Here is a 20,615-nt window from a genome sequence, read left to right as displayed (position 1 = left end):
ACCAAAGTCTCTCCATTACCAATTCATCCTCCACGAAGTCTTCAATTATTCTTCCAGAACAAAAATCTAATTTTACCTCTCCCTGGCTTAATAACATCCAACAGTTACCCATTGTCTGGATAAATTTTTATTTCCTTAACAATGTGTTCATAATTCTTTTACGTCCTTTAACCCCCAATCAAAATTCACTTTTCTGCTAACTTATTCTCTTAGTTTTCTGCTTTCTGCCAAACCGCAGCCAGCTTTTCCAATACCTTAGCCCAGAAGTAACTTCTTAATGTACTGTCTAGTTCAAGTGCATGTTTATATCAATTAGAGAATATATCTCTGGAGAGAACTGTAATTTGGGGAGGTCTAGGGGGGAGTGTTATGAACAACCAATATCCCACAGTGGCACTGTATTTTGCTTACTCGGCATGCTGGCCGTGGCAGCCCCAAAATAATGCAGTGCCAGGCTGTGGTTCTGGAGAAAATTGTTAGGGTTTCGACTATTAAAATGAAAAGATAGGAAGCAAGATTTGTGTGTACTCTTGGAAATATTTCCTTTCTTCTGTGGACGAAAAGGGGTCACATACTAAACCTGACAAGCTCATGGAAGGCCTGCATGGTTGGCCAGCCTTCCAAACTCAGAAGCAGAAAGTAACCACATGAGATGTGGCCTGAACATAAAAATTCCTAACTAAAAGTGAGTCATAGCGGGTAGTTACATCCTAGGCCTGTAGCTTCCTTGACAAAGGCTAATCTTTACCTTAAGTGAGCCTTTATAGTCTTTTTGTATCTAATATACCTTTGAAATGTCAGAGTAATCCTCCTTTTTTAGACCCCTCGGACACAACCTCCCACCAGAGCACAGAGACTATAGAACTCCTCGTTGTTATCTTTTTGCCCACATATCCATCTCTGTGCGCTGTCAATGTTAACTATCCTATACCCGCCAGTGTAAAAGAGATGTGTCTCTGTTTTCCTACCTATCCAATCTCACATTTCCTCACTTTGCTTTCTCCTGCTTCCTTAATCTATCAACAATGAATTTCATGTAACCCCTCCCCTTATATCACCTCCTTTGATTCTAAGATATAAATTAAACTGTAAAACTGTCTTTCTCCAGAGCATTTTCTCAATCTGTTGCAATTTTGCTTCCTGGCATTTGTCATCAATTTGGCTCATATAAATTCTTCTAAGACTTTTCCTTGGGCTGGATGTTCTTTTGTCGATAATTCCATATTTTTTAAGGTCTTAATATAAGTTTTTTGTATTTTCTGGTGAATTATCTGCATTCTCTATATGGATGAAATCATTTCAGCACTTTTTATTCCTCTCCCTGCCCCCATCCCTTGCACTTTCTGTTTACCTTTGCTTAATTTTATTCATTTTATTTTCCATTCCATTTCTTTTCTGTGTTCTCAAAATATATTTTCTTCCCATTTAGGTCATGCTTATGACTTTGTGTTAGGAATTTTATTTTATTACTTATTTTACCCTAATTAAAAGAATATAAACCATATCAAAGTCTGTAGTCTTGCCAAAAGGAGTTCTGAATCTGAAGTCCAAAATAATATCCACTACAGTCTCGTGAATTTGTCTAGTATTTCCATCATGAATAATGTTGCTTTTCCAGGTTAAAGGAAATGTTTGATTTACTCTTCCCACCAAAGCAGTCATTTTTCATGAATTTCCTATTCTGAAAGTTTTTCAGTCAGTTGTGATGGCATCTGGATTTTTGTGCAGCAAGAGAAGAGGTATCTTTATACTTTAAAATCAGTCCTCTAATGATAACTATCTCTGCCCCACCCCCCAGCCCCAGCTCTGAAACAAAGGTTAAAATTTACATCATAATACTAAATTTTGTGTATTGCGTTATTTTTTCAGATATAGCAGCAGCTAAAGGAAAAGAGATATTCTTAATTTTTTTTGTTTTTAGTAAAAAAAATTACAGGCCCCTTAGGAGCACATAGTTAGTGGTATGAATATTATGGGTAGAAATGAAAATAACAGTAAGAAATACTGAGCTGAACAGATTCAAGAAGGTCCAACTCTAGTAGCTTCCAGAAGCCTCTCTTCTTGCCCTTCAACTTCCACAGGTAAAAAACTGAGAAGTCAAAGGAGAAGCATATCATTGACACACAGTGTCTGTAGGTAGTTAGCATAGTTGAGTGGTTATTTGCTACCATTACTCAATTAGCTTATAGGTTGAAGAATAATAGCCAAGAAATATTCATTGAGAAGGAGGAAGGACTCTATCACCACCATACCATGTTAGGTGCTGAGGAATGCAGCAGGAAAACAAGAGTTTAAAAACTGGAGGGGAAGATATACTTTCAACGGATTATCAGTTTATTAAATAAATTAATTCAAGGGTGCAAAGAAATAGTGTGCCAACAACAGAAATCCAACACATGCATGTGTGCACACACAGAATAGAACCTAAAATGAATCTATCTTTTACCACCTCAGGTGACAGCTTTGCTAATTCATAACAAGTTTCTATATAACATTTATATGCACCCCATTTCTATCATTGTTTATAGCTGTCTGATAAGAACGAGCAAACATGGGTTCCACTGTTGTCAACAGGTAGAATTGCTGCAGAAAATTTATTCAAAAAGAGTGATTGTTATGGGTTTCAATGTAAATAGACAAACTTGTAGGTGCATTTATGAATCTGGATGTTTGCTTTCATAAGCAGTAGAGAATGGCGGCTAAAAGCAGAACACTAGAGCCAGACTGGCTTCTGTTCTGTACTGGGTCTGCTTCTTCCTAGCTGTGTAATCTTAGACACTGCATTTGTAAAGTGAAGATAATCACATTAATAACCTCATAGGTTGTCATGAGAACTAAATGAATTAATACATGTAAAGAACTTTGCACTTAAGTGCCTGCCACAGAATAAGTGTTGTCCAAATGTCACCTCACGGAGGTCTTTTTTTTTTTTAGCCAACTAACTGAACACAGTAATACTGAATCTCATAGTTACAGGGGGGATTTTTGTCAGAAGTATACTAGAGTAAAACATAGTAAGTATAAACAAAGGGGTCCAGAAATTTAATACCACATTTGTTGACTTTAGGGATGAGTTTCAGTTAGGGTGTTAACTGAGAATGACGGTAGTTTCAGATTTAGAATGCGACACTTACTCTGATGTTATTAGTATGTATAGTTGTTAAAAACTAGTAGGCAGTCCTCATGTATATTAGCTTCCTTTAGACTTTTCAAAAACATATTTATGTTATTATGAATATACTGTGTCCCATTTAACTCAACTGTGACAAATTAAGAAATGAGATAGTAGAATATGAAAAGCTGATGGAAGCTTTTAATATGTGAGTTAGTACATAAAGGGTGGGAAAGTTCCCGGAACTGAAAATCTACCTCCATACATAGTAGGAAAAGATGGAAGAAGGAGGTCGGCCACTTCAGTCTGATAACTTAGAGTTTATTAACGGAAATTTAGATATGAGGTGCATCCTCGGTCGCTTCAAGACAAAAATGGATCCCCATCCCCCTTGGCAAATGCCAGAAAATTATATAGAACAAAGTGAGATAGTCATGGATACTAGTACCTGAATGCTACCAGGTATAAGAAATTACTTTATGTGCTTGACCACGTCAGGACAACAGTCTGCCCCATGAACCAGCACATAGAAGGAGGCAAGATAAGGAAGGAGTACTGGTTTAAGTCAAAATGAACATGGATTACAAAGTCTCTAAGGGGTGTTTGTAGCAAGCAATCTCTGTTCTGGCCTGGGGCCAACTCATGGGTCAGACAGTGTAATGTCAGGGAACAGTCTCTCTTCCATAATGTGGAACATTTTAAGATATAATTTTCTATAGTGCTATTAATAGGCATGGCATCAACGACAGTTTTTTAGACTTTGTGCTTCACTCTGGAGAAAAACAAGAGTGTTGCATCTTGAATTTCTTCGTTGGGTAACTTAAAACCCAGTTATGTGAACACCAGCTGTATATATCATGTTACTTGAGTTCAGCATCAAAGTTATAAATGCTACTAGTCATATGTTCTCTTTCAAAGTTATTACTATTCAAAACATCCAAAATCAGCAAAATAGTATGAATAATTATGACCTCAAGTCTTTTTCTTAACTGTTTTGGGGTTTAAAAAAACTCACTTAAAATTCTTAGTTCTACTGTACTCAGATAGACTATACTAGCTAATACATATCCTGTGCTTACGATATTCCAGGTGCCGTTCTAGACACTATTAAGAATTAATTCTAATGAGTAAACTATAGAGTAGCAGCAGCTTTTACAAATAATTCAGCAACCTCAAGAAGAACTGGGCCCAGTACCGAAAACTTAAATATATAAAGTCTACGGATCAGTGTTCTTTGTATAGCATTTATATTGACACCTAGTTTTATGAACTAAAAACTTTGTATAATTTTTTTATTACTGTTGTGAGGAGTGACGTTTTTCACGGGACTATGTTCCACTTGGTCTGTCTCTGATGCCTTCTAACCGATAAAACCGTTCTTATTCCGCTGCGGTGGGAAATAAGCAACAACGGGAAAGTGACGATAACTTTAGAGCTTAATTCAGTTGTCCGGACAGCTAACAGAAGAGCAGAAGACAGGTCTCTGAACCCCTGGTTCATCTCAGCGCTCTCCGCCCCAGCTACCGGGCGGAGCCCCTGCCAGCTGCAGAAGAGGCGGACCACGTTTTCCCCAAGGCGCTGGGGGGCGGGGTACCAGGAGGCGCGGAGCGGGCCTGCGCGCACCGGGCCTGCGCGCACCGCACAAGTTCTCGCCGACGCTGGGCGCGTGCGCAGGCGCGGGGTTCACCCGGAGGGAGCGACCGAGGTGGCGTTCGAGCGGAGTGCTCACCTGTCACCGGGTCTGGGCACAATGAGACCAGGAGAGGAACGACCTGTAGAGGGGGGCGCCTGCGACGGCGTCTCCGAGCTGGAGCTGCTGAAGCTGCGCGCCGCGGAGCGCATCGACGAGGCGGCCGAGCGCCTGGGCGCTCTGAGCCGCGCCATCTGGAGCAAGCCGGAGCTGGCCTACCAGGAGCACCATGCCCACGGCGTGCTGACGCGCTTCTTCGAGTGCGAGCCACCGGCCGCCTCTTGGACCGTGCGGCCGCACTACCAACTGGCCACGGCCTTCCGTGCCGAGTGGGAACCGCCAGGAGTCCCGGCGGTGCCGCGCCCGCTGCACCTGGGCTTCCTCTGCGAGTACGACGCGCTGCCCGACATCGGGCACGCCTGCGGCCACAACCTGATCGCCGAGGTCGGGGCGGCGGCGGCGCTGGGCGTGAAGGGGGCCCTGGAGGGCCTCCGCGGGCCGCCTCCGCCGGTGAAGGTAAGGTGGGGACCGGGCGCGGGACTCCTATCGTCTGCCCCGGCCGGGACCGACCGGGAATGGCAGGACCCGACGCGTTCTGTGTGCACCTTTTTCCTTCCGCCCCAGGGCAGATGTAAGGGACGGCGCTAGACGTCCCAGCCTGGCCTCGGCCAGAAGCAGAACCCCTGGATAAAAAATTCATGAATTATAGACCTGGCGACGTTTTGCAGGTTTTTGATTTTTTTGTTTCCTCTTATGTAGTTGTAAACAATTGAGTGGACTCTCCGTTAGGAAAGAACTTAGAATCAATCCTGGTTTTCGTTATGGCTTATTTTTGGTAACAGGCAACAGCAATTTGCTGACGAGGTTGTGCAATCTCTGGAGGAAGCGGTTGTAGGGAAACCTACAGCCCCTTTTCATTAGCCACCACCCCCCCCGCCCCCCACCAAATCTTTTGTTTGTGTCAGTCTTAGGAGCTGTTGTGATTCGAATCATTGGCATTTGGATAGGAAATTCTCAGTCGTTAGAACTACCAAAGCTCTAGAAGTATGCCAAAAATAGGGAAATGATTAACATTTACTGCATAGATGAGTTGACCCTGGAATCTTAATGTTTATTTCATGATTTAAAAAAATCAATTCTTTAAACGGGGAAATGTCGTTTATGTTTGTCATAGGACAAGTTTAATCTTGTGGTACTGTTTTTCCAGATAGTATGTTCTTCATTCTTTGAGCTAAAGTTCAGCCACCAATGGAGTTAAGGGGAAGACTAATGTTTTATTTTAGCCTTTAGCCTTTATCCAGTAACCTTTATCCTAACAGTTTCATCTGTTGTGGCTTTTTCTCTTTACCTGCCTTTTTTTCTGTCTTTGGGGGTTTGTTTTTGCATCTGGGTAGCTTTTGTTTTGTTTGGGGAGGGGAGCATCGTTTGCCATTGCACAAAACACTAGAAAGATTTAGCTTTAATCAGGTTTATGACTGGTTCAGAGAAATCAACAATATTTAACTTGAGAAGTCATCAGATTTAACAAGTCAGGGGTTAAGAGTACTAAGCAGCTTAAAGAGTGTGGGTGCTTTATAATTTATAAGGAAAGATAGACTCTGGGAAATGTATACACTTCTAATTTCAAATGATAATGCTGAGTTTTAGCAAGGTTATCTGTCCTATCTGAAAATAGAATTTATGTCGATTCCCTTTACAAGCTAAGACTTTTTCCAGCTTGTTTCATTGTGTTCTTATACATGATCTTGAAAGTATATTAGTTGTTTATAGATAATTTTTCTTTGCTTTAAAAAATTGTTTGAAGAAGTTAAACTTAAATATCAAAGTAAAATGTTTATTCTGTAAAGTTCTCTTTTGTTTAATTAGGTGTTTGGTGACCAATAAATCTGCCTGGTTGAACTGGTGGAATCGAATTAGTAAGTTTGTGTAATAGTTGGCCATTTCTAACTGTGGTCTTAAGATTTAGTTAATGTTCTTCATAACGGATTAATGAGTTAAGACTTTTTAATGTGGTAGCTCAGTAAGGAATCAGAGTTAAGGCCTGAACCTCTGATCCTAAGCTCTGCCTAAAGACTTGCTCTGTGACCCAGGGCAAGACACTTCACCCTATGCCTCTAAACTACACTCCCTAAAATGTTGATTTAGATCACTCACCTACCTCACAGGGTTGTTGTGAGGAGAACTTATCACTAACTGCAAAGTTCTTTACCAGTAAAATGATTATGAATAATTATATACATATACTAAATGATTTAGTTAAGAAGCTTTAAGAAATGTCTTAAAGAACTTTGAGAAACTTAGTATGTAATATTTATCTTTTTTTTGTTTTTGTCACTAGTTACATAAAGTTGAGTTAGAAAATTAGGAAAAGTTTCTATAGTAGCTTTAGTATATACTCTACACCAAATTGGTATAATAGCGTAAATTAAAACATGATTAATTTAGTACCATAGACATGCCCACTGCATTATGTAAGTGACAGAGAACAAAATATCTCTCCATAGTTTAAGGACTTTAATATAGATTGTGAATACATATGCAAGGGAACCTGTTTGATATTTTCCTACTAGGATTTTTTGTTGTTTTGCTCTGACACAGGGATTTCCTTGTAGGTTACTGTTCTGGGAACTCCTGCAGAAGAAGATGGTGGTGGCAAAATTGATTTAATTGAAGCAGGGGCTTTTAAAAATCTCGATGTTGTTTTTATGGCGCATCCATCCCAGGAGAATGCTGCTTATCTACCTGATGTGGCTGAACATGAGTAAGTAATCAAGTTGAAATAAACTTCTTAATGCAAAACAGACTATGAGAATACTTTTATGTCTTAATTGGAGACCAGAACTCCATATTTATACATTTAAAAAGTAAATTGAAAGATAATGATGTGATGTCTTATTTGATTTCCATTGAATCACATATGATAAGCCTCTTCAAATAGACATTTAATATGGTATCCATAATTGGACTATTAAAATAGAGCCTAAAGAGCATAAGAATATGCTCTTGATTCAGCATATTCAGAATATGTTCATGCTTATGTTCTATTTTGAACTGAGAGTAATTTGGTTTCTGGAAAATATCTAGCCTTTGATATGAAATTGACTATTTGCAAGAGATAACTTTAGACTTGGGAAGAAAACATATTTTTCTAGTTAATTTAATATGAGTTCTTTGCAAAGAGGATAAATTCCTGAGTGAAAATATAGAAACTGAGTATCTGTAGATTTTAGAGGAATTTGCCAGTCTATGCTTTTATGATGCGTCTGGTGCTGAAGCCTTTTATTTATCTTTCTCTGTGTTGAAGAGCTCACTTTTTTGGTACCTAAGAGCATGCATCACTGAAGTGGTTTTTTTATGCCAGAATTTCAACCATAGAAGTTAATGGACCAGTTAGTGGCCCAGTCCCAAGGAACCCCTGCTCAACTTCTTCAGGAAAACCACACATTCTCCTGTGTGGTGGCTAGGGAGTAATAGCAAAACCATCCAGCAGTGCTACCTCTCAGCATCCCACAAGGCCTTGTTTTCAGAGGGTGACTATTATAACTGTTCTGGTACCTTTGTTCTTATCACTGGGAATTGGTGCCGTGACAGTAGAAAGAATCTTTAAATTTTGGTTTTAGGGGTAATGTACACTAGTACATCTCTGGAAAACCTTAGCTATTAGAAATCTCTGCCAATGCCTCTGGCTAAAAGAGGCGTGCAGTTGCAGGCAGGCTTCCCAGCCCATCAGCCTTCTAAGACTTAGGCTTAGACTTCTTGGCTTTGATCCTGAAATCAGCCCAGTTGGCCTTGGGCCTTTTCTTTGTGTCTGGCTTTTTAGATTTTTCAGTGGCCATTTTTTAAGATGGGAAAGAGAAGAAAAACAAAAATTTAATTAAAAATTACTAAAATCAGAGGGAAAAAATGGCATAGATGATAGAGGCTCTGTTCATCCTTCTGGCAACCAAATCAGAGTTGTGACAGAAACAAGGAGCAACAACAAGGAATGCACCTGGGATCTAGATGAACAAGCCATACAACTAGGGAGAAATCCAAGAAAGCACCCTGCAACGGCAGAAGGTAGGACAGAGCCAGGACACGGGGCTGCCTGGTCTCGAGTGGTGGAGTGAGACAGAGGCAGCAGCAGCGGCAGAAACCTCTAGAAGGAGCAGTGTCCGTGAGTGAATTTTCTCAGTGACAGACCTGCTCGCTATGAGCACCAGTGCCAATTAGGCTGCGCACGGGGGACACCAGGGACTTACAGGGAGACATTGTTGGAGCGAGAGCCGAGGCAAGACTCACTCTGTACAGAGGTGCTGGTGGTATTCATTGTTCCCTACTGTGCCCTCCCCCATCCCAGTGCGCAGATACAGCGCTGCCATAGCTGAGACATCATCAAATTGGATAACAGAGGTCGCTCCACTCAGAAGATTCCCTGAAACCCTGCTTCCCCGAACTTGTGGCCCCACCCACGCCACATCCAGATATATCCTCAGTGAGTCAGGTGTTCCTTGCTGAGCAGAACCTAGACTTACATTGGAGACAGCTGGCCTCGGTTTCTGATGTGGCCTTTTGAGGCAACTATAAGCATAGCATCTGTGGATTGCTTGCTGAATCTTAACAGGTGGCCCCGGAGGGGGCAGAGGCTTGGGCTAAATTTGGCCTGCAGCTGAACCCCTCTCAAGACTGTGCCACTGGAAACCTACTTCACAAATCCACACTAATAAGACCGGGAGACTTAAGAGCTTTGCTTAGTACATAGAAACAGACACAGAAAGGCAGCCAAAATGGAAAGACAAATAAGCAGAAACCATATGAGAGAACAGTACAGAGATCCAGATATAATGGAGTCAAGTAATCTAACAGATGCAGAGTTCAAAACACTGGTTATAAAAATGCTCAATGAACTTTTGGGAAGTGTAGATAAATTCAGTGAGAACTTCAACAAAAAGTTAAAAAACAAAAATGGAAATGGAAATTATAAAAGGGAACCAGTCTGAAATGAAGAACACATTAGATGAGAAGTATATTCAATGGAATAAACAAAGTGAATAAAGAAAAGGATCCAATGCCCTATCTAGAGAATGGGAAAGCCAAGGACATAAGACTATAAAAATAATTTAAGGAGCATGTGAGACACTATTAAGGGTCTGAATATCTGATCAGCGTAACTGAAGAAAATCAAGATGTTGAACGGCTGTTTGAAGAAATAACGATGGAAAACTTCCCTAACCTGGTGAAAGAAATGGACATAAAACCCCAGGAAGCTCAGAGAATTCCAAAAATCAAGGATCCAAAGAGGCCCACACCAAGACACATCATAATTAAAATGCCAAAGGTTAAATACAAAGAAAATATTAAAAGCAGCAAGAGAAAAAATGACAGTTATCTATAAGGGAACACCCATAAGACCAGCAGCTGATTTCTCAAAAGAAGCTATGCTGGACAGAAGGGCTTGGCAAAAAAATATTTGACAGGACGAAGACCCAGGAACTACAACCAAGAATAATTTATCCAGCACAGCTATCATTTAGAGTTGAAGGACAGATAAAGAGCTTCCCAGACAAAAATAAACTAAAGGAATTTATCACCACCAAGCCAGTATTACAGGAAATGTTGGAAGAACTTCTTTAAGAAGGAAAAAAAGTATCAAAAACAGGAATAAGGAATGGTAACAACTACATTTCTATCAATAAATACCTTAAATGGAAAAGAATTAAGTGTTCCAATCAAAAAACAGAGTGTCTGAAAGGATAAGAAAGCAAGACCCCTACATATGCTGTCTATAAGAGACTCGCTTCAGGTTAAAAGACAGACACAGACTAAAAGGAAGAGAATGGAAAAAGATATTGCTTTGGTGGACCTAGAAGATATTTAAGTCAGACAGAGAAAGATAAACACTATTATTTCACTTATATGCGGAATATAAGGAATAAAAAGAACAAACTAATTAAAAACAGACTCACAAATATAGAGGACAGTTTGGTGATAGAGGAGATGGGGGTTTGGAGGGACTGGGAGAATGGGGTAAAGGGTTAGCTGATGGTCACGGGGATGGAGAGCACAGCATAGGGGATGTAATTAGCATTAATACATTGGCTAGGTGGAAAGTCAGGGAGGGAGGGAGCAATTGAGGGGATCGTTTTATGAACTATATAGATGTCTAACCAACGTACTGTATACTTGAAACTAATTGAAATAAATAAATTTAAAAAAAATTACTAATCTGTTTGTCTTAAAAATCTCTAACAATAAGAAAAAGCACTATATCCCTATTGACCACCTTTCCCACATCTAAGCTCTTCTCTAAAGGTATGTGTCCTTCCAGGAGTTTTAGGTTTTGTTTATAGACGTAAATAGGTACATGTATAAATTAAAATTTCAACCCTGAAGTATTCTGCTAAATATATTGTTGGTCTGGCTATCGCTTTTTAAAATTAAACAATATGTCTTAAAAATCATTCCATTTAATTTAGCTTAAAATATGCTTTTTAAGCTTAAAATACAAATGTTGATACAAAACAAACATTAACATTTCTTTTCCTGTAGTTTATTTTGCTTTAATTATACAAAGATCTGAACCATAGAAGAAATGATGCTAGAGCCATTTTCATAAAGGACATTCTTTTCTATTTTATAAATTTATCACAGTTCATTAAAATTCAAGTTTCAGGATGATGATAAGATACAAAGGAAATAACAGGTATCCTACAATCTTAAAAATATATTTGGATGCTTTTACTTGTTGTGCTAATAGAATGTTCGAAATCAGTCAGGAAATAACCATGAGCATTCTAAGGGCTCCTGAATCTAGCACATTTTAAAAAAAAGGTCTAGAGTGGCTTTTTAATAATTTAAACGTGGGTACCATTAATCATTTGGCTTAAAAAATGTTATCTAAGCAAGTTATCTTTATAAATAACTAATATACAATCCCCTTTCTAAACTTCGTTATTTTTTATTGTATCTGAGTACTTAGACTGGTATGAGAACTCTTTGGAGTGGAATAGCAATAATTTATAAAATTTTAAGATATTAGTGTTATAGGTATTTTGGGACGTTAATAAAATACTGGTCAGGAACAACTGACTTAATACTAGCATATCTTATAATGTGAGTATAATCTGAGTTTTAGAGGTTGTCCTAACCCATTTCGGATGTCATCTCCTTTTTCTTCCCTTGACCTTCCCCCCTGCCCCGTAAGACAGAATTATCTGAGTTTTTGTAGACCTTTGGTATAGAACTATCACAATGAAGTATAGAAGGTGACAGGATCATCTTTTCTATAATTTTAGCACTTAATACAGTATTGCATATTTGTTTGAATTGAGTTGTTTATAGATTTAAGTTGCACAGGAGGTCAATTTTTTCTTATGTTGGAATGCCTTCTTTGTGTCATTCACTGTATTATGTAATGAAGTACAACTAACTAAGCTATATAAATTACTGTTATCGCTACAAATGATTTGCAAATAAAAATTCTAGCAGAATGAATTTTGAATAATAGTTGGGTAATGCTGACTACTTGGATTTTTTTATTCAGTGACATTGAAAAAAGTAATTTCAAATAATGTTTTATTTCCTAGTATGACTGTGAAGTACCATGGAAAAGCATCTCACGCTGCAGCTTATCCCTGGGAGGGAGTAAATGCATTAGATGCTGCTGTTCTCGCCTACAGCAACCTCTCTGTGTTAAGACAACAAATGAAACCAACCTGGAGAGTTCATGGTATGAATGTCACATACTTTGTGTAATAGATGGTGCTTAATATATTTCAGTAAAATATAATTTAATTTTTTAAATTGGAAACATTTTATATAGTTTATAGGAATATTCCAAAATTTGTAAACATTTTCAGAAGTTAAAGACAGGATTCTAGGATATTTGTCCATGTGTGGGTAAAAAGACAGTTAAGATTATTTATATATAAATGGAATGGTCATTTTGATATTAGAGATAATGGTTTTATATAAGGACCTATGTTTTCTCTGTTTATTTGAAAGTTGGAACTTGATTTTCCAGTTATACTGACTATCTCAATGATAACAAAATTTTGTCATTTCCTCAATTTAAAAAAGTTACAATGACTAGTTGTATTTACTCAAGTGCTGTTAATCCTAAGTAACATCTTTTAAAATTATATGTATTGTCTTAATATAAATACAGTAATAAAGTACTGTCTTGAAAGTACAAATTTATTTTTTAGTTTATTTCCTTATGATTTGAGAAATTATTATACTTTAATATTCCTTACCTGATTTTGCTGTAGGCTGAAATTAGTTTGTAATTACATTTTCACCAATTTCCTACATTAGTTTCTTTAAAAGGAATAAACATGAATATGTAAAAAAATATTTGTTAAAAACAGGTCATATAAAATTAGGTTTTGCATATCTATTTTAGTTAGAACTTCAGTGGATAAATCCTGCTTCTCTGTGTAGTTCCAAATAGATGCATTTGTTTCGACAGTTAATAGTACTTAGTGATCTCGATTTAGTGATCTTTGACCTGCATTGGTTTCTCCTTGGCATGAAAATTATCTTCCCAGAGCAAAATGTCATTTTAAATATTCATGGGATTCTTGAGGTACGAGGATAATTATAGAACTCATACTATCGGTTTTTTTCTTATATCAAAAGTTTATCAAAATGTACGACTGTAATAAAGCCTACTGAAATTAAAGTATTTTCCAGAAGGGTTAATATAGTTATAAAAATTTCTAAGTTTTTTTTATAGTCAGGAATCCTAACTTCTTGTAAGTTCTTTAGAATAAAGTACATGTAATCAATTCTTTTCTTTTCCTGTTAATCAAAGTATTACTCGATGTATAGGAACTTCTGTTGTAAAACATATCACAAAATTTTTGATTCATACTTTTATGAAACAAATAAATTTAAATTATTGTTCACTATGTACATATTGGCTGTAAAACTTGATGGATGTGTTGAAGCTTAAAGAAATGATCTCCAAGCTCAATTCCAATAATTTGATTCTTTTTATAGGTATAATAAAAAATGGTGGTGTAAAACCCAATATCATTCCCTCTTATTCTGAATTAATCTATTACTTCCGTGCACCTTCAATGAGAGAACTTGCAGTTTTGACCAAAAAGGCAGAAGATTGCTTTAAAGCTGCAGCTTTAGCTACTGGATGCACAGTAAGGACTTTTAAGAGTTAATCTAAGATAATCAAAGGTATATATGTGGGCTGGGGTTATTTATACTAAGTTATATAAGAACCGTACTTGCTTCTTTTTCATTTGATGTCTCGAATACATAAAATCAGTTGGCTGAATAGTTGATGTGAAAATCTTTAATTCTTATTTATTTTATTCATTGTCTGCATAGGGAAGACTACAGTCATCTTTGTGCACAGTAATTAGAATAAGTATAATACTGCTTAGATAGAATTCCTGCTTTTTTGCAAGTTAAATCCTTCCTTATTAGTAGTTATGCTTTTAGAATTGCTCTTTGTAGTTTCTGTAAAGGAAATTTATGGCAAAATCAGCAAAAGTTATTTTTGGTGAAGTTACAGATGTGTGTAGTTATATAAATACTAAGGGCTTGCTGAATGAAAGTTAAAATAGAATGTTAAAATGGAATAGAATGTTAAAATGTTAAAAAGTTAAAATGGAAGTTAGTCAAGAGGTTTTGTTCATTTGAACCATAAAGTCAGTAACATTTATATACCAATCATGTAAGGCATACAGTGGGATGAGAAGTTACAGAAGAACTTATATAAATCTTGCCCTAGAGGGAACCTGTAGTCTCATTGGAGAGACAAGATCTGAATCTGTGCCTCTCACCCTCGCTGATTCTGTAACTTTTGGAAATGTTATTTAATATCTCTGGGCTTCCATTTTCTCTTGAAAAATGGAGATAGTAATATAATCTATCTTAAGGTTCTTGTGAGAATGAAATGAAATAATGTTTATGAAGAGTTAGGGTCTAACCCTCATACATAGCACCTTATTTTTTTCCTGCCCTCATTAGGCTGGAGGTTTATGGTTTATTCAGATAGTAACAGTATCTCAGCCAGTAGCAGTGATTCTCAGACAGGATATGTCAAGTTGTCCAAAGAGTGAAAAATTAAGCATTTATCCCTTGTTTGTTTATAATTATAAATATTTAAAATACTTATTTATAAAATAAATACATGAACTATTATCATTAGCTAGTATTTCAAAATACAGTATTCCCTTAGAATAAGATTCATTGTTATTGGATTTAAATCTGTATTTTAAATAGTCTTTTCATAACTTTTTACATTTTGGCTGACATGATATCAGATAAGGTCGTCATTGTTTCTAACTTAGATGTTGCTAAGAATAGAAGAAATGTCATCTCTGCCGTTTTATAATTGGCTTTTGCTAATGTTATGGGTATTATCTTTAGTTTGAGGCAGTATTGCCCATTTTGACTTAATCAAAACTATAAATTGTGAGTCTTCTATCTTTCTCTTTATACCTTTCAGACCAGGCAATGGTATCAATATCGGTTTGTATAGAGAATATTAGTAAAGCTTAATTTTTTTCTTTTAGACGCTACAGCCTCAAGTTTTCTTCGGAGTGTGGTTTTTGGACCACCTGCATCAGAATTACTTGATGACTGCCCCACCGTCCCCCCCAAACACTCCCTTACTTAGGTGACTGAAGTTGAGACTCACTGGCTAGTAGAGCCTGGTGATGTCATGTGGTTCGGTGCATATGTGACAAAGGAGATAGTGTCCTAAGAATTCTTGTTATAGAAAATACATAATTTTTGAAGAGATTTGAGAGAGTTCATATCCAGAAGGAAAAGTGCCTGCTCTTAAACCTCTTTCAAAAAAATTTTTTTTTAAATTGCTGGTTAGAAATTTAAATAGTAAATTTGAGGTTTTTTATTTCAAATTTTGTTTTTTAATTTTTTATTAGGTAGAAATTAAAGGTGGAGCACATGATTACTATAATGTCCTTCCCAATAAGTGCCTTTGGAAAGCTTATATTGAAAATGGGGAAAAGCTGGGAATAGAGTTCATTTCAGAAGATGCAGTTTTGAATGGCTCTTCAGGTAACTAAGTTCTTTCATATATGTTGTGCTACTGGAGGAAGGGAAATACCATCTTAAATGGTTTTGTTTAGCAGCTTTGGAGATAGGGAGGTATTGCTGATATTTTTAGTGATATTTTTCACAAACTTAATGGTTAGGGGAAAGAAACTAATGAACTCTTCAGTGAATGTAGAGTATCAAATGAGCAGATTTGAATTTAGAAATAGCCAACATACTTTTAGCTTTATATTCTACATATTTGTAGTGTTTAAATTTGCTTAGTTCTAATTTTTAAATAGAATTTTACTTTATTCTCAGCCATCATTGTGCAGGTTACTAAGTACTTAGTTATATGGAGTCATTTTCAGATTCTGAGGAGTAACAAACAGCTATTAGAATTTAAACAATCAGAAGTGCATTGGGGTTATTTTAGATTTTTTCCTTTTAAAAGCATTTTACATTTGCATGTTGGAGATGTATCTCCCAAAAATATAATAAGAGATGTTGATGAAGTAGACTCAGAAAGACTTGGTGATAAAAATGGGGTGCTAATGGCATTCATTAAGATAAGGAGTTCAAGAAAATGAGCAGTTTGGGGTATGGCAGGTTGGTATAAATGGTTAGTATGTTAAATTTGAGGTGCTTATAGGATTATAAGGGGAGCTGTCCAGTAGCCCATTGACTCTGGAATCCGCAAAAGGTGTCTAGATTGGAGATTTAGGAGTTGCCAGTGTCCGAAAGGTAATTGAAAACATAGGATTTGATGAGGTTTCCCAGGTACACAGAGGGAGAAGAAGAAGAAACTCAAAGATGAAACCCTAGGGACCTCCAGCACTTAGTAGACAAGCAAAGGAAATGATCGAGGAGGAGACAGCGGACAGAGAGAAAGGCAGGCATTGGGGAGAGAGTAGACTCGTAGAAGCCAAAGGAGTAGAGAAGTTCTAGAAGGGAAGAAGCAGTAAATCATGACAGGTACTAAGGGGAATGAATAAGGATGGTCTAGTAACTATTGAACTAGCAATTAGAAATTCATGGATTGCCTTACCTTTTCAAGGATCTACTGATTTTGGAAATGTTAGCTTTGTGGTTCCTGGGATTCATCCATATTTTTACATTGGGTCCGAAGCCTTGAATCATACGGAACAGTATACTGAAGCCGCAGGTAAGTGTTAGAAGTGGATGTTTTGGTATGTGTTGTCTTTTTGTAGCAGTAGCTGCCTTTCCAACTGTTTAGTTTAGCCTGTTATTACATTACCTAACATCACCTCGGGAAACATTATATCGTGGTGGGCAGTGGAGAGACAATTTAGCTATTAAGAGCTAACGTGAAAACTAATACATTAATTTATGATGAATATGGAGGTATCCTTATTTTCTCTACCTTTTAGGTTCACAGGAAGCTCAGTTTTATACTCTGCGTACAGCCAAAGCTCTGGCAATGACTGCGTTGGATGTTATTTTTAAACCAGAATTGCTAGAAGGAATCAGAGAGGACTTTAAATTGAAGCTTCAAGAAGAAGAGTTTTTAAATAGAGCAGAATAAACGGAAGATTTAGGAGACACTTATGAATCATTAAGAAGTGATCTTTTTCTTTAATTTTTTTTGATGAAAGAGGAGGACATGCTTGTTTTTCAGTCTTTAAAGGAGTTATATTCCTCCTATCTGAAGAGCGAGGGCATGATGTGGAGAAAACACATAAACACATTACCTCATATCTAAAATTAAAATTTTCACAAATCTATATTTGATGGAATTGTGATCTTTCAGAAGCTAATATGTGATGGCATTTCTTAAACAACCTGGATGATACATGGTTTATCAGTGATATTTTATAAATTCGTATGTTGTATGAGTATATTTTAAAAGATTCAAGAGATTTCAAACTTTATATTCAGAATTGACACATGAAAAATTTTTTTTTTTGGTAGAGGGTGGTAAAATTGTTATATAAAGTTTTAAAATTCAAGTTCTAAATTTAGAGAAAGTTCATTGTGATATCTGACTATATATGTTTTGGTTTAGAGAATCTCTTTATTGATGATAAAAATAGGTTTTTAATCAGAAACGTTGTGGAAAACAACCAGAAACTCAGGTACAAAGAATAAGCTTTAGTTTTACCATTTGAAGGAAAACAAAAATGTTCCTTCTGATATATAGTTAACTCTGAGAAGCAGCATTAAAATGTTTCTAATTCTATATCGCTGTAATAGGAAGAATTGTAGATGGATAGGATTGGGCTCTTCTTTAAGGTGTTTGCTTGATAACCCAGTGTATTCTAAAAGGACTTAATGAGAGAGGAGCAATATCTACATATCTTGAATATTAATGTCATATAACTGGTCCCATCTACCTAGTTGAGCCCTAGTTGAGGCTTCTATTCAGAAGCTAGCCTGTCCAGCCTGGCTGGACAATATTATAGTTTACTGAGTTTAAGGGATACAATTCTGAGCCTCCTTAAGCCTTATGCTAGCCCAATATTAATTTAAAAGTATTATAAGTTTTTCCTGGTTCTTATTTTAGTATGAATTTCTTGAACATGATAAAAGAATATGAAAGAAGTACCTGGTAAAAGCTGTAAATATAGTAAAGCTTCAGTATACTTTATTTTAAAAGGGAGTCCTTAGATTTGAGGGTAAACATTCCAAAATGGAAGGAGAAGGGGAGAAAGGTGAGCGTTTGGCTTCTTTGTTGTAAGCAAGTCACTTAGGCCCCTATGAGCCTTCAACTCTCCATTTGGAAAGTTAAATTAAATCACTTATATTTACAGTCCTTTAAGCATCTAATTCCTAATAGTTTTTGGGAGAGTGAGTACTTGAGAATTGCTTATCTTCTATATCAGGAGTCTGCAAACTATAGCCCGAGTTGGCAACAGCCTAATTTTAAATCTCTAGCGCCTAAAAATTTTTACACTTTCACATGTTGGTAAGGAAAAAAAAAGCAACAGAGACCAGATGATGTGACCTGCAAATCCTAAAATATTTACTATCTTGCCCATTACAAAAAAGTTTGCCAGCTGCTGTTCTATATAACAGTAAAAACCTGTTTCTCTTTGATTTACATCATATGATCAGGTGTGCTCCTAGGATAAAACTTCAGATATCTGAATTGAAAACATTGAGAAAAGGGATTTAGATGGCAGTTCTCTGACTTGACCGTTGTAATGCATCAGCAATTTGTCTGCACTGGGAGTTCCACACTTCAGGAGCTTGTTTCTTTTGCATGTACTTCACTCTGAGATGCCGCTACCCTGCTGCCTTAAGACTTTCCCCTATGCAAACCAGTCTTTTCATGTCAGCTTTTAGAGTTTGATCCTCCATGCCACCCTTTGATTATTTATAATCTCAAATAGTTCTGGTTGGTATATATTTTATATACAGCGAAGGGATCAACAAAGGCTTCAGGCTGAGAATTGGATATGTCCGAGACCTCTGGTTTATATAAACAATTGGTATAAATTGTTTTATAATAAGTTGTTTTTATAGAAATGATTAGTATAAAATAACTACTAATTATCGATTTTATAAATGTCTCAATTATGTTTTAAATTTCTGCACTGAGGAATTTGGTTTTGTTATCTAAAGCCTTGATAACATTCTAGAAACAGTGATTGTTAACTGGTAACTCAACACACTAATATTCTTCCATCTTTTCTGAAGTGTCGCAAGTTAATTGTTACTCATACAAAGTGTATTTCTTTTGTGATTAATTTACTTTAAGAAAATAAATTAGAGAAAATTCGACATTAGCCTTCTGTTGCTTCACTTGCTTTTGATAAGTATTTTTGTGTGGGAGAGCAAGTTGTGGAGTTGCAGCTGGCATGCAGGGAATAGGTAAAATCTGCACCAATGCTGTCTGCCACCACCATGGTGAGGAACTAATATTGATGTGCCACTGAGATTTGGGTCACTTTCAAGTCTCTGTAATACTTTGTCCCTTTTTCAGTTTTTGAAAAATTTGGTCAAAATAAGGGTTTACCACATTGGGGTATGTTATGTCATGAGTTTATCGTGTCAGAAAAGCGGTTGAGAACTGATGTTCTAGCATCTATCTAGAAATACGAGTTTTTTTCAGATCTTATCTTGACGTTTTACATTATTTTACTTTAACAGCTTTGTAATATTCAGATTTTAAAATGCCTTTTTACTTTTTATATATCAGTGAGTTAATTGAGCCACATTACCCTATAAAGTATAAATAAATACATAAATAAATGCTGGAATCAAATTCTCATGTCCAGAGCAACCAGCTATAGTTAATCTTAGTTATGCCATTTGAATTTAGGAGAATACTTCCTTTGTAGTGATAGTTTTTCCTTTTGGAACTCATACTTCAGTAGAATGTTTTCTAAGTTATTGTACTAAATTGTCACAAATGTTTATACTTGTCTTAAATTGTCATTTTTGGTCCTCATATTTTGGGTTAAATTTCCAAAGATTTTGAAAGTTAAAGAAGGAAGCATTAGATTATAGATGAAAAGTGTCATTTTTAGAATGGTTATATTTAGCTCTATACTTAAGAGATAGCTTATTTTTAGGAGGTTGACAATGAATAAAACTTTTAAACATTGATACTTTTGTATCTTGTTCTTGAAGAAGGGAGCAGCTAAGTTTTTCTCCCAGAATTACTTTCAATGATGACATTTTATTATCGCTTAGATTTAGTAATATGTATGTATGTGTGTATATATATAGATGTGTGTGTGTGTGTGTGTGTGTGTGTGTGTGTGTGTGTGTGTGTGTGTGTGTGTGTGTGTGTGTGTGTGTGTGTGTGTGTGTGTGTAGTATGTTATTCCTCTACGAGATTAT

At 36.5% G+C, this 20,615-nt stretch overlaps 1 protein-coding gene across 1 annotated transcript; it reads left to right on the top strand.

The window, feature by feature from the left end:
- Positions 1 to 4,750: 4,750 nt before the first annotated feature.
- PM20D2 (peptidase M20 domain containing 2) lies at positions 4,751 to 19,555 on the top strand. Its single transcript, XM_011367366.2, has 7 exons — positions 4,751 to 5,318; positions 7,415 to 7,563; positions 12,368 to 12,510; positions 13,785 to 13,939; positions 15,695 to 15,830; positions 16,864 to 16,971; positions 17,198 to 19,555. Exons 1-7 carry the CDS (start codon positions 4,863 to 4,865, stop codon positions 17,350 to 17,352), a joined length of 1,302 nt encoding a protein of 433 aa, XP_011365668.1. The 5' UTR covers positions 4,751 to 4,862; the 3' UTR covers positions 17,353 to 19,555.
- Positions 19,556 to 20,615: the final 1,060 nt, after the last annotated feature.

Source organism: Pteropus vampyrus, unplaced genomic scaffold (genome assembly GCF_000151845.1).
Source record: "Pteropus vampyrus isolate Shadow unplaced genomic scaffold, Pvam_2.0 Scaffold133, whole genome shotgun sequence".
Classification (NCBI taxonomy): domain Eukaryota; kingdom Metazoa; phylum Chordata; class Mammalia; order Chiroptera; family Pteropodidae; genus Pteropus; species Pteropus vampyrus.
Note: the sequence above shows the minus strand (reverse complement) of the source record. Positions and strands in the feature narration are given on the sequence as shown.

Bases quoted from the DNA above. Each gene is read 5' to 3' on its own strand.
- PM20D2 (XM_011367366.2), top strand. From the start codon at position 4,863: ATGAGACCAGGAGAGGAACGACCTGTAGAGGGGGGCGCCTGCGACGGC. The intron at 13,940-15,694 runs GTAAGGACTTTT...ATTTTTTATTAG, and splicing joins CTTTAGCTACTGGATGCACA to GTAGAAATTAAAGGTGGAGC. The intron at 16,972-17,197 runs GTAAGTGTTAGA...TCTACCTTTTAG, and splicing joins ACAGTATACTGAAGCCGCAG to GTTCACAGGAAGCTCAGTTT.